At 34.2% G+C, this 19,403-nt stretch overlaps 2 protein-coding genes across 2 annotated transcripts in view; one reads left to right on the top strand and one right to left on the bottom strand.

Annotated features, from left to right (window-relative positions):
• LOC120631589 (proto-oncogene c-Fos) overlaps window positions 1-18,072 on the bottom strand; it is a 96,590-nt gene extending 78,518 nt beyond the window's left edge. The window contains exon 1 of the mRNA XM_039901226.1: window positions 17,593-18,072. The gene's annotated coding sequence lies outside the window, so the exon portion shown is untranslated. The remainder of the gene's footprint in view (window positions 1-17,592) is intronic.
• Window positions 6,181-7,844, top strand: LOC120631588. The gene is made up of 2 exons (XM_039901225.1): window positions 6,181-6,366; window positions 6,473-7,844. Exons 1-2 carry the CDS (start codon window positions 6,328-6,330, stop codon window positions 7,808-7,810), a joined length of 1,377 nt encoding a protein of 458 aa, XP_039757159.1. The 5' UTR covers window positions 6,181-6,327; the 3' UTR covers window positions 7,811-7,844.
• Window positions 18,073-19,403: the final 1,331 nt, after the last annotated feature.

The raw sequence follows: 19,403 nt of genomic DNA, 5'->3' as shown, positions 1-19,403 counted from the left end.
AATAGGGAATACTGATGGATTATTTTATTCTGTGACATCTGATGTCTGGGTATTTTTCATACAACTTTCGATGGGATGTTGTGACGTAAGTTTTTATTTTTCGCGATTTTGAATCCTAGCAAGCCTCTAAGTTATGTGCGTTTTAGCAATTGAAATACCACTTTCTCGGTCGGCCACTCGGTGAACTAAAGCCCTTAGCCCTAACTAACCCTTCGTATTGTGGGAGGAGACCCGATGATTAATCCGTTTACCTTTTTCATAAATTACTTTGTTATAATGAAAATAGTACTTAAGAACTAGGAAGGTGACTGAGTGTTGATAAATATTACGTATGTTAATTTTACCTACTAAGAAAAACTAAAGAAAGAATTAGATGATAAGATAGGAATAATTAAGATGGACAAATTACGCACACTGAAGTTATACATACTAATTACGTATAGTCTAGTGAATAAATCTGACTATATAGTAATGAAGATAGTGTAAGCCATTCAGTAAACCTCCAGCAATATAAAAAAAACAGATAAGTATAAAATAATACAAAACAACTTTGTGATTTGAGTGCGATAAATGAGTTTGCATATGACTTCAGAATAAACAAGACAATTATTTTGGTGTGGATATTGTGCAACTGGGCGCATCCAAATATAACTTCCAATTACCACGAGCGGACGTGAACGTGACCCCGTTAACCAGAGCTTGATTCCCAGGATTACAATGACCAACCTACATTTTATGATAAGAAAACTGTTCAGTGAAATCTTACGAATGGTACAAATAAAAGCGACAATGCTTCGTACAATAGGATCTAAAACTATCATAAACTGGCTACGGTTTGCTTGCATTAACTCCCATTCCCCATAGAAAAAGTACATTTTAAATAGAAATGCAACGTTATGTTATACAATAAACCCTAAAAGAACAGCAAGAAAATCTAAATTTATTTAATTTTGAAATTTTAATAGATGGCGGATCGTTTGGAAGTACGATGTTCCCTAGTCAGCTCGTCAAGTTTAGTATAAATTTGAACCCAATTGGTGAGTGAAATACGAGTATAAATATAATAATCAGACTCGTACTACATATTGTTTTTATAGCCTAAATTGCGAAATTATAATCGTTATTAGTTAGTTTTCGTTTACGGGGGCAAAACTCCAGAGAACAAGATACCCAACTTCTTGGGAGAGAAATCAGGTTATGTGAAATTCCTGTCAACTAAAACCCCCTCGGTGACCTTGCTCAGCACATATTGAAAGACTCTGTATGTATCTCCCATGAACGCATCGGTGCCTCAAGGTGCAAGGCCCGCTTTTAGAAAACCGCGCTTATCCGGGAAAAACGGTCTCCCAAACAGCTCAGGATAATGTTTCGCTATGTGAGGCACATCATCTTCAGCCACATTAGGTAATCGTTTTACCGAGACCACGTAAGCATTACATCTTTTATTGAAGTTTTGTTTTTCAGGGTATTTCTGATTCAGAAACGAATTAATTAATCTTTTGTAGAGTCATCTATGATTTTTTAAATATAAAATTATGGTCTAAATTAATAATTTTGCTACCGGAGTTTATTTTGGGAATACAAAATTTACCACCCAAATATATCTTGAGGATGCTCCGCTGTCGAAGAAAGTATAACTTGGAGGTTATGTTTGTTGTGTGTGGATATTGCAGAAGTTGATTGCATAGTACAGTTAGTTATATTATATTATATTATGTATTATAGTTTTCCCTGGTTTTCAAGGATTACAGCAGTTTAAGCTAATTTTGTTTATCGTGGGACTCCACAAAGTAACGCATGCTTCTATCTAGCCGTTATAGGTTAGGTTCGGTTAGGTTAGGTTAGAAAAAACCAGTGACAGCGCTCATATTATTGCATATCTGTAAGAGACTTCCCCAAAGTAACTCCTGAAAATCCATGTAAACCACAAAAACATCCAGTCACAATGAAGCTTCTTTAATAGTTCGTAGTGTAATAAATGTCTCTACCTACGATGATAAAGTTGAGTAATCGTCATTATAATTTATGGATGGCAGCCATCGAAGCCCACTTGAATTGTTCGAGAGCCTCTTGAATTTTTCCGAATACACACTAAATAAACAAACAAACACAGCTCTGTTGATGTGTCGCAACTAAAAATTCGAAAAATTTACCTCTAACCAAGGTCATCTCCGCGTAGGTAACAATTGTATAGAAACAGCAGCGTTAATTTATTATTTCTGTAAACGCATGACTTCCGCCCTTTGAGCTGTACGTACTGTAGGAAGTGATTAAGTGGTGTTTCGATATAAAAAATAACAAAAGTTTGAACATGCTATTCTCACGAGCTCGCTAACACCCGACTAATGCATGTGTGAAGGTAACACGTTGTTTTGTTCCACTCGTATTGCAATACGCACGGGTTTGCCCGGATTGACCGGCCCGGATGTGATAGCTCATAGACTTAGTACGAGATTTGATAGCTTACAATCCTGAAGTCGTTTTTGAGTTTGGAATTACTTAAATTAAGCTCAAATTTCCAATTTGCAAATGACAATTGTTTAGCTCAGACTTTAAATAGAACATTTATTAATCATAATAATATAAATCATAATAAACTTTTGACTTTGTCTTTAATTTACAAAAAATAAACAAAAACGCAGAAATTTAATGCACTGGGTATTAATGATTTTTTTTATCTACTGTGAATAAACGCGTACAGTAGACGTGACATATTTCAATGTCCACAGTTAAGTTTGGTTTATTCTCTCTAATCAGCAACAGTTTATATGTGAAGACGCATTATGCACGGTGTTTACAATAGTGTGCGTAACATATGTGTGGGCTGTAAACAAACATGTACTAATTAACATTCACTCATATGTGTGGAGGCCTTGACTGATTCATGTGTGCCACGTCTTATCACGGATACGTACCTATACAATGAAATACACGACAAAACGTTTCTTATTGTTACTTTGCAATAACTTTTTATGTCTCCCATCTTTATTGTTAAAGCGCATTAAAAGTGGTTATTAACGAAGGTAGGTAGACATATTTTATTATTTTAAACACTGGACATGAATTTCTAAGATGAATATTATTTTAAACATATTTAACCGATTTCCTTAACATTCACAAAATTTCTTTAGTGGCGATATTGGTAATTCCTTCTATCGCGACATATTAATACTTATAAATCGGCTTGATGAAGGGGCAAGCCCGTCTTAATTTTCATGAAATAGGAATAGTTTACCGCCGTTAAGTTACACATATATTATTTGGATATTATGAGAGTTGATAAAGCTGTGGGAGAAGAACATTTTTATCCTCTTCCCAGGGAGATAATTGTCTCCTGCCCATGCTAGCCGTGCTGGTGGTACAACCTAACAAGCGTAACGGTTTTTAAACAGTTTTCTAAAACGATTTTATATGAATCTTTTCCGTTTTGTGTGTCCGTTAAGGAGTTTCTTTACATTTTGCATATATCAAGATCTTCACCTTCAATTAAATGGGAACAACCTAAGAGATTATTATCATAATGGACTGTTTGGAGACCCACTTATAGCTACAGGTATTGGGTTTTTGGACGTACTCAAACGCTATCCAACCGAGTCGAATCCATCCTATTATACTTACGTTCAATCTTAAATATGTTATATTTGAAAGGTAACATTGGTTTTTTCACAATTTGGAACGGGAAATTGTCACTTTTTGGATAGAACTCGGAACCTTCCACTTTTAAGACCCCATCTATTACCACTATGCCACAGATTACGTCAAAACACTTACGGAAAAATAATAAATAAATATACTACGACAATAGCCGTAGATCGCCATCCACCAAAATAGGTGATGAATATTTTTATGAATATAATACATAAATACTAATAATATACATATAAACACCCAGACACTGAAAAACATGCATGCTCATCACACAAACATTTTCCAGTTGTGGGAATCGAACCCACGGCCTTGGACTCAGAAAGCAGGGTTGCTGCAAAGTGCGCCAATCGGCCGTTAAATAGACTATAGTCTAGCAAAGTCAAGTAGTTTTATTTAAATTTACAATCTTTTAAATTGGTTTACCCATCACCCAATGTCACATGGACAAAACGTACCCTGTGTATAATACGTACAATCGGAATTAGGAAGCCCATTATTTTTGGGAGTCCGTTAAAACATGATATTCCAAAAAATTAATTTGTAAATTTAATTCATATAGCTTTGGCTAGGGCCGCTAAATACATTTGGTGTGTTGTTAAAACAATTATAACAGCTCGGCGTGTTCAAGGACGGTTATAAAAACGTTCGTTAACGCGTAGGCGTCCATCCATTCATATGATCAGTTTGTAATACGTGGTAATATATTACGAGTATACTGTGGTAATACTACTGACAAAGTGTCAAACAATTGCGAGTAGGTAAACTGTTTCAAACGTGATCCTGTAGTTAGTCCGTACAAAAGACCGTAATATGTAGGATGTCTATTTTGACGCTATTAGGTGAGCGCTGAAAATTTAAGCAGGAGGTACCGGGTCGCGGGTGCCGGTTTCGATTCCCGGCAGGGGGGAAATTTGGGAATTTGTAATTTCTTAATTTAAACTCTGGACTGGTATGGTGTGAGGCTTTGATTGTGGCTAGTTACCACCCTTCCGACACAGACGTGCCTCTAAGCGATTTTGTTCCAGTGCGATGTCGCGTAGTAACCGATTGACTATGACTACCATACTCCCTGACAGGTTAGCCTTGTACCATCTTAGATATCATCATAACTTACCACCAGGTGAGATTGTAGACAAGAGCTAACTTGGTGTGTGTGGAATAAAAATAAAGCCAACGAATTAAAATCAACGGTTAGCATGTGCGGAAGACAATTTTATCCCCAGGAAAAGGATCAAATTTTATCGTCTCCCACAGCTTTATCAACTCTTTGAGCTTTGGCGCATAAGGAGAAATAATATCCTAATATATAATATACGAGTAATAATACCCAAGCAGAGGTCTTCTCCTATTTCCTGTTGCCGTGCTTTGGCAGGGATAAAATTAACTTATCCACCCACGATATAATCGGAGGATATAATTTGTATCTACCTGCTAGCCGTGCTGGTAAGGAAATTAGTCCCGTGCCTCAGATAGCACGGTAAGCACGGGGGGCACGGTTTATCAATATTTAGACTCAAAAAATAGTCGATGAAATTATATAAGTCTTGCATTATTTAATATAGCGGTTTACGCAGGGCACCGAGCAAATTTCGTGCCGTTGACAAAGACTTCCAACTTATTTTTATTTACACTCTTTATTTGTACTTACTAAAAGCTCAGGACATCGACAGCAGAAACTTAAAAACAAAACAAGATTAGAAATCCTAAGGCTTAGAAAAACAAAAAGAAAAATAATGGCTTGTATTATTAAGTTATTAGATTGATGACCATGAGAAAAAACTAAATGGTTGAATAATAAAAAGAGAACTGAATGTTAATTCAACTAATGGGAATCTTTCTAAACAACGCTAAAAGCTTTGCATTTGTCCGCTACAACAGCGTTACCGTGAAGCAATTACTTAATTTTGGTGTGTCGAAGGACAGTTGTAAAAAACGATCAGTGCTATTTCATGTTCCAACATAAAATCATTTACATGTAATATACCCAAATTTTAGGTATTATTCTTTCATAATATGACCAAGGTATTCTAACCATCCACTTTTGTACATTATTAGAATTGACTTTATGAGACTCGTATAATTTATTTCAGAAATATATAGAATAGAGACAAAATATTTATTTTTTAAATATATATATTTTTTATATTTATCAACAGTATTTTTGTATTTGTGTAGTCCGGTTTATGTATTAGTATGATGTTCGTATGTATGTACTAAAACGTGTACCCCACCTATTCGTTTTCTTTTTAGTTTTCCTAATCCTAAGGTTTCCTGGCAGAGATCGCTACTTAGCGATAAGGCCACCTTTTGTATCCAGCTTCATTCTTCATGTGTTTGTTCTTTTTGTCTGAGTCTGAGTGGTGTACAAATAAAGAGTATAAATAAATAAAATACTATTAAATATATTTTAAGACATCATTCTTCTCTGCAATAGATGTTATAGAGATAAAATACTATAGTCTTCCTGATTAAGACAAACTTAATCTATGACTTTGATCATCTCCGAGTCGCAATCTATAGAACGTGTATAGATACTTCAACTCAGTTGTGCGCGCGGCCCTATGTGTGCGTGCGCTTGTAAATATACAACTTTCATTCGTGTGGCAGTGACGCGGCAGTCGTCGTTCGAGCAAGACGTGTTCCTATCGCTTTTTCTTACGGGTACAGTCGTTTACGAAAATGTCTAGTTCTTCACGGAAAAAATGTTTAAGGAGTCAGGTAAACATTTTTTATTTTTAAATTTAGATGTAATGAATAGGTATTTATTATGATTCTATATACGAAAAAATATATCCTTGTTGACGTTTACGTATTATTGTTTTAGACTCGAGAAACCATTGCTAAGGTATACGAATTTCTGAAAATAGATGCGAGAGATATATTGGAACTAGTAAGTGATCCAGTTTGCAGTGCAAGTCCAATTTTAATATCGAAACTAAGTGAACATTTAAATAGCGTACGGAAAAGAACAGCAATGGCAGTGGGGGTATCAGAGAGAACAGTTACTAATATATTGGCTGAAGGAAAAGAATCTGACTCTAAGTTTAAATCTCCGCATAAAGACCGTAAAAAACGTTTAAAGAAGTTAGAATTAGACAACTTTAACGTTGATGTTATACGTTCCACTATTCAAAATTACCATTTAGAACATCGTGAGTTACCTACCTTGCTAAAGTTGAAAAGAATATTTCAAGATAAACTTAACTATGATGGAAGTATTTCGACTCTGCGTACAGCTTTGTTAAAGTTGGGATACAAATGGCGAAAAACTGTGGATAACAGACGTGTTATTATAGAGCGGCATGACATCCTAAAACTACGATTTTCCTACCTAAAAAATTTACTCAGATACCGTCAAGAAAATCGGTGTATCGTATATACAGATGAGAGCTATATCTTAACTAATCATGTTCAAAACAAAGGATGGGGTAATAAAGATGGACCACCTTTAAAGAGAAACCTGTCGAAAGGACAAAGAATTATCATTGTGCATGCTGGTTCAGAACAAGGTTTCGTACCTAACGCACTATTGACATACAAAGCAAATAGTGTTTCTGGTGATTACCATTCTAACATGAACGCGGAAAACTATGAAAAGTGGCTAAAAGAACGTCTAGTACCGAATCTTCCACCTAACTCTGTGGTTGTGCTTGATAATGCCTCATACCATAACGTTCAAAATGACAGAGCCCCAAATTCGAATTCCAAAAAAATAGAAATGCAGAGATGGCTGACAGAAAAAAATATAGCTTTTAATCAAGATATGAAAAAAATTGAACTGTATGATTTGATTAAAAAAAATAAAGAAAACTATATCTGTTACAAGATTGATGACATACTTCAGCGATATGGCATAAAAGTTCTTCGATTGCCACCATATCATCCTGAACTAAACCCCATAGAAAATGTGTGGGGAATTTTAAAAAATTATATTGCTTCGCGTAATGTCGACCAAAATGTGACGGAAATAATGAAACTCATAAATGAATGTTTAAGTCAAATTGATGAAGGGATGTGGGGTAATACTTGTCGACATGTACAAAAGAAAGAAGAAGAATACTATAGACATTTTGACATGGAGTCAGAATTCATAATTAACCTTGATGAGAGCAGCGAATCCGAAAATTCATCATTTGATTTTTCAAGTAGCGATTCAGAATAATGTTCAATAAATAAACATTAAATTACCAAATAACTGTTTTTTTAAAAAAAAACCCGTATATAACCCGTAAATAACTGTATTTGTATTTGTACCCGACTGTACCTCTTGTCACGCACACAAAGTCACTGTATATGTACAAGGTTTACCCACACATAGGGCCGCGCGCACAACTGAGTTGATGTATCTATAACGGAATTACGATATACTGTCGAAGGGTACATAAGTATAATTCATAAGGAGGCATCCTGTAAAAATATTGAATCAATAGAAGCATATTTATTTTTCCGTACAAACTATTTCAAAACATTCTATGTTATGACAACCATATTGAAGATAAAAGACCGACACGCGCATAGTACTTACGCTACACGACACGTACCTAATAAAGTAACAAGAGTCACTTGATTTTACTTGATTTTGATTTTAGCTATGGCAATGGTTTACTTAAAAATATTAGCGTGTCGGTTCCACAGATAAGTCTCAGCAGAAACAGTAAATAAGGTACCTCTAAAGACTGAAGTATTATTTCACTTTTCATTTACACGCTGATTGTTCGTGAAAATTCACGTCATGAAAAACTATATTTTAAAGCAAGATTCGTATTATGTAGAAATTAAGTAGATACGCAATTCATTCATAATATGTTCAAGGTAGGCAATAAATATTCTAAATTAAAATCCGAAAACACCACTTTCGTACACAACAGCGGAGATGAAATATTATGAGCTTCCTGAGTAAGACAACCAAAATATATGACTGACCTTCGACGAAAAGCACTCTATTCGTGAAAATTGGATGTCACGACAAACTATATTTTACAGCAAGATTTATATAATGCAGAAATAAAGTAACCAACTTAATTACACCAAGTCTATGTATATTAATAAATTTTGGACATTCAATAAAAGGTGACAAATGAATTATTAGCACTTAGGGCATTAGAAAATAAGTTAGTGACAATATCGGCTAAGAATAAATATGGTAAACGCACAAGCGCGTACAGAGTTTCTCGGTTAATAAATAAATCTTGATGATGGGCTTAGGAGGGAAATAACCAGTAATATAAAGAGTAAGCTTAAATCATATTTCCTTTCTATCTCTTAATATGAGTAGCCGGTTTGGTCACCCGGTTAAACCTGAGTGGTTTTTGTGGTGCTCTTATATTATTTTACCAAAAATGTAATGTTTTCAATCAACAGTTATATAAAAAACAAACATACAGTCCAGTATATGGTAAGATAGTTTAGATTATTAGTTCACAATTATTACCTGAAGCTGGTAACCAACCACCTTAATCGTTGTTACAGTGTCATCGGGGGCTGGGGACAGTGCAAAAGCCCGCTAGGAGTTAGACCCCAATGCCTGATAACATCAGGGGAAAAGGGGTAAAACGCCTATCTTTAAGGTGCTTATGTGATGTTCGGATCTCGTCTTAGAGTGACGTATTGATACAGTGTGGGCTTTTGGATTTGGTCCGAACGCCCCCGTGGCTGTAGATGCTGCTATACTGACTTACATATGTATCAGTTTAGCCCTAATTTTGGCTAAACAGTCAAAATACGCTCTATATCTCAGCTATAGACTTGGCTGCAACAGCACCAGGAAGTGTCGTAAAGGTCACCAGACGTAAGATAAAACGGAGGGATAGCGTTCAAATATAATCATGTCTACATTTCCCCGCCCTATGTCTATGGCATAAGACAAGAAAATGGGTCACGGAAAAGGTCTTTGCAATGCGTATAGAAAAAAAGGCGTAAAGCGCTTCGCACTTGGTCATGGAATATCAACTAAATAACGATACAGGCCTTTGCAATGGTGGTTCGGCGGTGTAGGGTGAGAGAAACTAGGTCAAATAAAGATGAATGAATTATTTCTTTGATTATAGTATTTTTACTTGGTTTTAAGTGAATCTGTGACATGTCGACTGACGACCGGTTGCCGCATTAGGCAGCGACCCTGCTTTCTGGGTCAAAGGCCGTGGGTTCGATTCCCACTACTGGAAAATGTTTTGTGTGATGAACAGGAATGTTTTTCAGTGCCTGGGTGTGTCATCAGTCATCTTAGCACCAATAACACAGGCTACGCTTACTTTGGGGCTAGATGGCGGTGTGTGTATTGTCGTAGTAAATTTATTTATTATTTATTATTATTATAATATGCAAATTTTTGTGTGGGCGCTTGAAGTCGTCATAGCTTATTTAGTATTAGGCTAATGAGTTATCTTAATCACTAATGAAAAATGGATTAGGTATCATAAGTAAACACCTAATAGCTATTTGAGCACAGAAATTTTGATTTCGAGTTATGGAGTTTGACTATGAAAAGACGATGAATTCACGAGTTAGTTACGAGATATCATTAGGTTCAACACTCTAGTTATCGCTGATTCAATAATTTCAAATCAAATTCTCGACTTAGTCATAACATCAGACAGGTTACATAACAAGCATTGATAATGAATATTCAGGATGCTACGGTTAATGTCATATTGACATGTTGACTCAGATCAAAATGTATTAATATATATCAGATGTAGATTATGTATTTGTCTTTCATATTATATAAGTTACATACCTAATTTGTTTCCGCAAAACAACTTTGCTTCATACCTATATACTGCATAGCGCTTTTAATAAAGTATGTTATTGTATAAAGTCAGTTTAGACATTTCAATATGAGTATTTCTGAAGTATTTTTAAATCATAAAATATTTTTCAATTTACTTTTATTTCTGATATATTTTTCTTCGCTGCGCTTCTTCTAGAACTGAAAACATTACTGTTTCTTGAATGCGGCAACTTTAAACTGAACATCAACTCAGTAGTGTTACTTTTGCTACTATGCTGCTTGACGTACAGTCTACACTTTTATCAACTTTTGGTGCGAATAAAAGCGCCATTTTCTTATAAATGGGAAATGCCGAGTTCAATTCCCAGCTAATTTGAGAATTTTTAATTTCAGAACTCTGTAGGTCTGATCTTTTAGAAAGCTTTGGCCGTGTCTAGTAACCACCTTACCAACAAAGACAAAACAAATTCGTATCAATGTATTCATTCACGTTTACTGTAGGTAGACCAAAGAAAAAAATATTAAAGAAATATTTTAAACGTTTTTCATATGGCATCTGCTTTTTTGCGTCTGGCAAAAATGGGTGCTTGAATACGCTCCCTGCGAGTACAGTCTCAAAACTTGTGATAATCATATTTTATGACACACTGCGATAAACACCCTGAACTTTTTATTAAAATTAACTTAATTCAAGAAGAGAAGTTACTTATAAAATTCGCAATATCTACGCATATTCTATGGTACTAAAATCTAATTAATAACATCATTGTCACCAATGTTTTTATTTAACACCACCGTGTATCTGATTAGATAAAGCAGCTACCTGTATATTGAGATATGATATTTATGTTTATATGTATAATTTAACATATCAGGAAGGCAAGTTAGCCCCTACATACCATAGATATATTTTTTTTAAACTAATCGGTGCATTATTTAGATCACTTAAACTTTCCCAACCCATGGGTCCCATTTTTTGTGTTAACACGACCCAGGCAAACTGCAAATTTTAGATTATTTAACCCACCCTGTTATTCCATTTGTCTTACAAAAATTAAAATATATTAATTATTTTATGTTTTTTTTTTATATAAAATATCTAATTAATATAATTATTTAAAACTTTATGAAACCGACTTTCAAAAGATCCTGCAATGTCTTGGGTGAATCTGAGAGCAACCTAAGAAGCCCAGCTTAGGAAACATTTATTTTTTCATGCTTAATGATCCAGGATTCATACAAATTTCATACAGGGTCTTCTTGGCTTTAACTACTATTACAAAACAAAATTTTTTTTTTAAAACATTTCTCTATAAGTTTTTAATATCTTCTTCAGATTTCGTAAAATTCTGATAAAATAAACTAGTTCAAAGTAGTAACTTATCACCCCAAACAATTTACAACAAACAACAAAGTTAAATGAAAGTTTGTTAGCTTTTTCACGTTCCATTAAATTTTTTTTTTTAAGCTTTGTAGTTATAAATGAACTGAATAAATAATATTAGCCTTCCAATATATAATATGATAATATGTAACATCAAACATAAACATAAACAGGTGTACTTCAAGGTTTTGACGGTGCTAGTAAAATTATTACAACGTTATGTATTTACATACATATTACGAACAAAGTAATTGGCTATTCTTATAATTAATAGCCGAAGGGCATAAAATGAGCAATTTGATGCTATGGCTAATAATATTTTGCGCTTATGTCATATTTTAATTAGTTTTAAAGAAGAAATATTTGTTGTTTGAAATTGATTAAGTCTGAAAATTCTGTACCGATTTTATTTATCACACATTACATCACAAACACAAAGAGAAAGATTTATATCTAATAGGTAAATATTTAATAATTTTACACCACCTGTTTAAATTTAATTTTACTCCACCTTTCCGCACTCGCTCATCTTGTCCTAATCCAAAGGTTGGTAGAGGCTACTAAGTGATAAGGCCGCCTTTTGTATTCTACTTCTGTCTTTGTATTTCTATTGTTCTTTTATTTTCCTAACTTCATAGTATATTTTGTTCCAGTATTATTAAGATTTCCGACTGAAACGCACAATTTGTTAAACAAGCTAGAAAAAAAGTATTAGGTATATACTATGATGTATATTATATAGTAAGATGTATTATGCAGCAAAAATAAAAGTATATACTACATTTTTGTAGTATATACTTTTATTTCTGATCATAAAAAAAATCCTGATAAACATATTAAAAACCCCCGTTTTACTCATGTTTACAATTACAAAAATGAATACTTTCGACTGGTAACGGGCAGCAGCGTTACCGGTGCGAAAGGTCCAGCACCTCCAGTCGCTGGGAGCCTCTGGAGGCAAGCGGCCAGGATGGATGGATTGTGGAACTCCCTGCAAAAGACCTATGTCCAGCAGTGGACGTGCATTGGTTGAAATGATGATGATGATGATGAAATTGTGGAGCCTATTGATTGATTGAGTTCTGCACTTCTTATGCGTAAGTTCCTACGGCAGCGAGATTTAAAATAAAAGTAAGCCATAACAAAGTTTAACACATATATTTAGGTAGGTATCAAAAAAGTCTGGAATCCTTTAAAATCGAACAACAAAAGACGCTATAAACAAAAACCGAAGTGTAAGCTTGCATAATAAGTGAAGATTTACTTTCACTGACATCTGGGTCAATGTGAAATGTATAGGTATATACACAAAGATGTGATGTACTTCTACTAGTAGGTATCGCTTATCGGCGAATAGGTAAACGTGAATTTTTAGTAGTTCAGTCGTTTTAGTTTTTTTAAATCCTGCGGGAACTTTTGGATGAATTAATGAAATACACTTTTTGGTACACCAAATTAAAAAAAAAACAATCATTAAAATATATATATAAATACAATTAAAATAATGGAGAAAAGGCGGCCTTATCGCTTAAAATCGATCTCTACCAGGCAACCTACCAAATTGAGTACATGAAGTTAAGAAAAAGGGTTAGGGTGTACACAAAGTAATACTTAAATAATAAACATAAATTACAAAAATAAATAAATAATAATAAATTATATAAAATATACATTATGTACGTATACATATAATATAAAAATATGTAATAGAATATTCAATAAATATGGATAATATGGATTTCTCGGGATAAAAAGTATCCTATATCCTTATTTATATACTTAACAAAATGGAGCCATAATCGTTATACTCGTAGCTGTGAAGCCATAATTTCCATTCCCATTCCATTTTCATAATTATATAACGAAAGCTATTTCAAATCCCACAGGAACATTGCCTCGTGCTTTTTCGGTATAAAACGTATACTAGCTCCATCTCCCGGATACAATCTATATTATATGCCGAGTTTCATAAACATCTTTGCAATGATGTGAACATGATAAGAAACGAAAAAACAAACAAACTCACTATACACTTTCACATTTGTAATATTGGTATGGTTTATTTTTTAGACGAGTAATCGAGGCAAGATGTCATTACACCTCAAAATTTATAAAATTTTGGCATGTGGGTCGCGTCATGCAAAAAGAGCTCAGTGGGTCTTACAGCGTGAACGATTTGAAAATTAAAAAGTTGTTATGTTATATCTCATTGTTATGTTATAAACATTTATAAATCAATACAATCGCAGTCATGTCCAATCGTATGCCATCTTAAAATTATCTACTGCGTAGATCGATCTTTTTACGTAATACCACATACCTGTAATTGCTCAAAAAACGCGTGCAAAGCTCTATGTGCCAATTTTTGTTCAAATAAAATTAAGTGCGAATATTTATCATCCATAATTAAGCTACAAATTTTTATATTTATGCACAGATACGTCTTTTAATAAAATGGATCCGATGATAAGTTTTTTTTATCTCCATAAGAATAGACGTGTTATTTAAGGTCTCCTTGGTCCTTAATATGTTTATTTATGACATAAACATAACGCCTATAAATATACTAGGTACTTCAGTTTACGTTTATTTTCAGTTTTATGAACATTAGCAACGAAGATAACTTCATTGTTTAAATACATAGACTAGCATTAATTGCAATAACTTTATGGTTAATGAAGATGCAGCCTGAAATGGAGCGAGCTTGCATAGAAAATACTCACATACTCTTTCGACAAAGACTAAGTAGGTATAAAAAAGAGCAATTCTTGAAGCGGTGATAGCGCAGTGGATAGGAGATCGACTTCACTTTCCGGGGGCCGAGTTCGAATCCCAGCACGCACCTCTAACTTCACTAAGTTATGTGCGTTTTAAGTAATTAAAAATATCACTCGCTTCGACGGTGAGGTAAAACATCGTGAGGAAATATTGAGAGTTCTCCATAATGTTCTCTAAGGTATGTGGAGTCTACCAATCCGCACTGGGCCAGCGTGATGGACTACGGCCTTAACCCCTTCTCATTGTGGTAGGAGACCCGTGCCCTGTAGTGGGTCGGTAATGGGTCGATATAATAACTCGTTCGACACATATTGTAGGGGGTTAGGAAAGCAACAGGGAAGGATATTCCAGAACATTGCGATGAACTTTGTAGTTTTGTATTCCTATCGCACGTTGATCTACCGAATCCATTGCATTAAGCATATAGGATAAGTGTAAGGCCCTTGTAAGATATAACATAGCCCTCGAAAAAATAGTAGCAGTACATGCTCATGCTTATTGCCACTCTCTCATTATTTTTTCCATGAGTTGTCTGGAAGAGATTGCTTAAGCAATAAGACCGCCTTAGCATATTAATGTTTATTAATTATTATCACTTGTTTTTGCGTGTAACGAATTCATGTGCAATAAAGTATATTATCTTGATATTAATAATAAAACTTAATCCTCCTTATTTTATCACGCTTCAAAGAATCGAATGATGCAGCTGAGAGAGTTAATAGCGACTTGTTCACTTAGCAAGCGAATTCAGACTTCTTAAGTCGGTCAGCCTTTCAACCATTCTGCCATTCAGCCACTCCCTCAACTGATCAGAGTTGAGGGAGTTGAAGAAGAACAAATAAAAATATTTTTCATAATAGTTCTACCTATTATTATCGATAGTATCTCTTATTCATATTAAAGGTTGTCAGTTATATTTTTGAACTATACATTTAAAATACAAAAGATGACCGATGACTTTATTATTTTCCTTCATTTAAATTACATAATATTAAAAAATGTAGGTGTAAAAAAACAATAATGTTACTAATGTAGAGTTCAAATGAACGTTAGTTAATAATTTCACGAGTCACTAGGTCATAATGTGAAATTCAATAAAGATAATTTTGATAAAAGCACCGAATACTTATGTTTAAAAAAGGGCAATTCAATATGGAAAACCATATTAAATTGCCCTTTTTAAACATAAGTATAAACCAACAAACCGACGTATTCAATTTGTCATATTTTACGTGAGATTACTAAAACTAAAACAGTTATTGTTATATAGCATTTGTAATATTTCGTAAATATGTATTAAATTACGAAAATAATTATCAGAACGAACGAATATGAAATATTATATTGACCCTATAGCATATTGACAAATAATATCAAACAGTACTAAAACAGAGTACAAATATATTATTTTGATTTGAACTTGATATGGGTCCACATTTGAACGTATGTTTGTCAGTTGCTCCTGACCGTTTAACAAGTTAAAAAAAAATTATCACTATCGTTACTTAAGATATCATATTGTTCTAACTTTGGATTATGAATAAAACTAATTACAAAATATTGTATATACTTAAATATTCTAAATCTCTATTAGAATAAAATATTAAAGTAGAGCGTAGCATTATTTTCTTGGAACATTTTTATTTGCATTTATACACTTAAACCATACCAAGGAGGTATCGATCCTTTTTTCGCCTTGGTCGTGAGTGATCGATAAACTTTTAAGACTCGAAAGGGCTTAAAGTAGAGATTTAAAATAAGAGTGCTGATTTGACTTCATATTTTTGAATTTATCAATTAGTTATGGTTTTGGTGGTCGATTGTTTATTCTCGCTTGATAATTGATAGTCTCATTTCAACCGCTAAGTTTTCGTAAACAAATCTGTTTCTAAATAGTCAGATCATAATTAGCCAGACAGATTGAGAAATGGCTAAGCTTAGAAAGTTTAAAGTCGCAATTATAAAATATCAGATTGTTTGCTTAGTTAAAAAAGAAAATTGTTATAATAGCAATAGAAAACCAGTTTAAGAAAATTTTAATGTAGAGTCCAACCACATTATCATTAATTCGAATATATTAATCTCTCAACTGACCTTTTAGCAGAAAAAGATCGCTAAATAAGGTATATTTTTCACAATTCCGGAAGGGGATGGCACTTTATCACGAATTTACAATTCAGCCTAGCTAACCTTTAAAGTTCCAATAAGAAATGTTCCTAATTTATAAACACACCATTTCTCATTGGAATCTAATGGGATATTTTAGCATTTTTATTTAATATTAGATCATTTTTTTTAACTGAATGCCAATGGAATGTTGAGTTATATATCTTAATTATATGACTTAACTAGTAATCCATACATTACAATTCGCTGCGCTGTGGTGTTATCTAATGCGATATTTTAAACTGACAACTCGAAAATTAGCTTTGAAGATTGCTTTAGTATTTATTGAGTATAGACTATAGTAAGTCTATACTCAATAAATGCTAATGAAATGCTAATGAATATATATCATATGTCTTAAGTCGTAGCCCATACAAGATTCGCTGCGGTTTTGAAGCGGAAATAAGCAAACCCGGCTGGATAAGGAAAGCAAACGTGATAAAGTTTTAAACTAAGGCAGCATGAACAAGGTGTTTGTTTTTATAAACTCAAAATACCATACCGCTTCGTTCTTTTTCAAATCTTCCTTAAAAACTAAACCGAAAGTATTTTCGTGTATACCTACTTATATTTAAGAAGTGATAACAGTACAATTGGTCATTTTTCTGGATTGATTGTTTCATTTTAAGTTCTGTCGTCAATCTCAAACAAACAGTAAAGTTTTCTTTAAAAAAATTATGCTCTTGACACATGAAATAATTATGCGTGAAAATCGACGAAACATGCAAAACTTTATAAGTACGAATACATGTGGTATTGGGAATCTCTTCTTTTTCTAGTGTAGGATAAAACCTAACCGTCATACCGCATTAGAGTAGCGTTGCGGATACCAGCTCTACATCCTGCAAAAGGAGAGCTGTATCCAGCTGTTACAAGTAAGCCTTACCTTAACATGTGCCAGGCACTGCATGGAGCATCTGGACCAGGTCCTTATTCCTCACTCCCAAGACCCTCAGACTCAAAAGCTGACAACACTCAGGTAGTGTCGCAGATTTGGAGAATGCGCCGAACGCATCCGCACCGGACACAGAACGCCACCCGATCAAAACATAGCTTCCAACCTTTTCGACACACAGACTCGATTTGCAAAATGTATTCATCGCATCCGCCGAAAACACCGATAATTTTTACGAGTACCGAAAATAGGCACGCACAATCTATCTAAATGAGATAGTCCCGGTGAAAATTCAACGCGCTGCACGATTAAGCACTAGTGAACTGTCGGAAAACACCATGGGATGGCAGTGGAAGTCGGGAGTCGCCGGGAAACTCGGATTCGCGATAAACACGTGAACACGAGGCGGTCGCCGGCCACGGAACCGTCCGGTAAACAGAGAGAACGAGCCTCAACAACACACGCACACACACACACAAACTGTGCACGGATTCACACATGTGCATATTTCTCAGCGCGCGCATTCTCGCTCACGACGGAAATAGATATCACGTCATGCTTAACCAATCCAAACGCGCTGGCATCACGTCATAAACGATGCCGATTGGTGAAGACTACATTGACGGATTACCAACAGTTCAATTAGCGATTAACTGAAACTTTTTGATAAAACTTAACTGATATCAAATCGTATGGGCAGTTATCGAAGGAACTATCGGAAAAGTAATTTAGATTGTCGTATCACATTGTCTCCTAGACCTGTAACGACCCTTTTCACTCGAAACTTTTGTAACTAACGTAGAGTCTTCGGTCGTTAGTAACAAGATTTTTAAGGAACGCTTTAAGTTTGTTTTTGCTGCGGCTTCTTATCTGCACTAATATTTAAAGCTGAAGAGTTTGTTTATTTGTTACAACGTTCTAATATTAGAAACTACCGGTTCGATTGGTCAAATATGTTTTAATTTCAAATAACATATATAGGTACTAGGTAGGTATGTACTTAGTTCATATATTAAGGAAGGCCAGAGGTTTTATAATTTATATCTACTCTATGGCGGATAGTTTAGTAGCAGAGCTTTTTGCGACAGAGCTTGTCCGTCCGGGGAGTACCGTCATGCTTATTTCTGCAGCTAGGCAGCATTGTTGCAATGCTGTATTCCGATCTCAAATGCATAGTTGCCGGTGTAATTACAGGCACATGAGGCTAAACGCCTATATGTATATAAATATATATGTATATATATATATATATATATATATATATACATATCAAATTAAAAATTTCTTTATTCACGTAGGCCTATCACAGGCACTTATGAAGCGTTCATACATACATGTTTACAAAATTTAAAGGGGATGGTGATAACTTCGTTCGCCAACTTAAACCTAAAGCTACGAGGGTTCCAAACGCGCCCTGGTCTATGAAGAGCCCACAACAAACTTAGCCGGGTAATTTTATTTTTTTGTTATCACCATCTCACAGTAGATTTATTTAGCTCTGAAGCTAGAGCAACCCACACCCAAGCTTTTTAATCTTTTAAGTAATCCTTAATATTATAATAGGATTTTTCTGTAAGCTTAAGTTTTATATAAACTTTGAACTTATTGAGAGACATCTCAAAGATTACATTTGGTAATTTGTAATAAAGTAATATACAACTGCCCTTGAATGAATTTGCAATTTTGTGTAGCCTAGTAAACTGCACAACGAGTTTATTCTTGCTTCTATATTTATATTGTTACAAACCATTTTCTTTTTAAACTTTGTTATATTTTAGCTTCATTTTGTCATTATTTTAACT

Source organism: Pararge aegeria, chromosome 18 (genome assembly GCF_905163445.1).
Source record: "Pararge aegeria chromosome 18, ilParAegt1.1, whole genome shotgun sequence".
Classification (NCBI taxonomy): domain Eukaryota; kingdom Metazoa; phylum Arthropoda; class Insecta; order Lepidoptera; family Nymphalidae; genus Pararge; species Pararge aegeria.
This window is presented reverse-complemented; position numbering and strand designations above follow the sequence as displayed.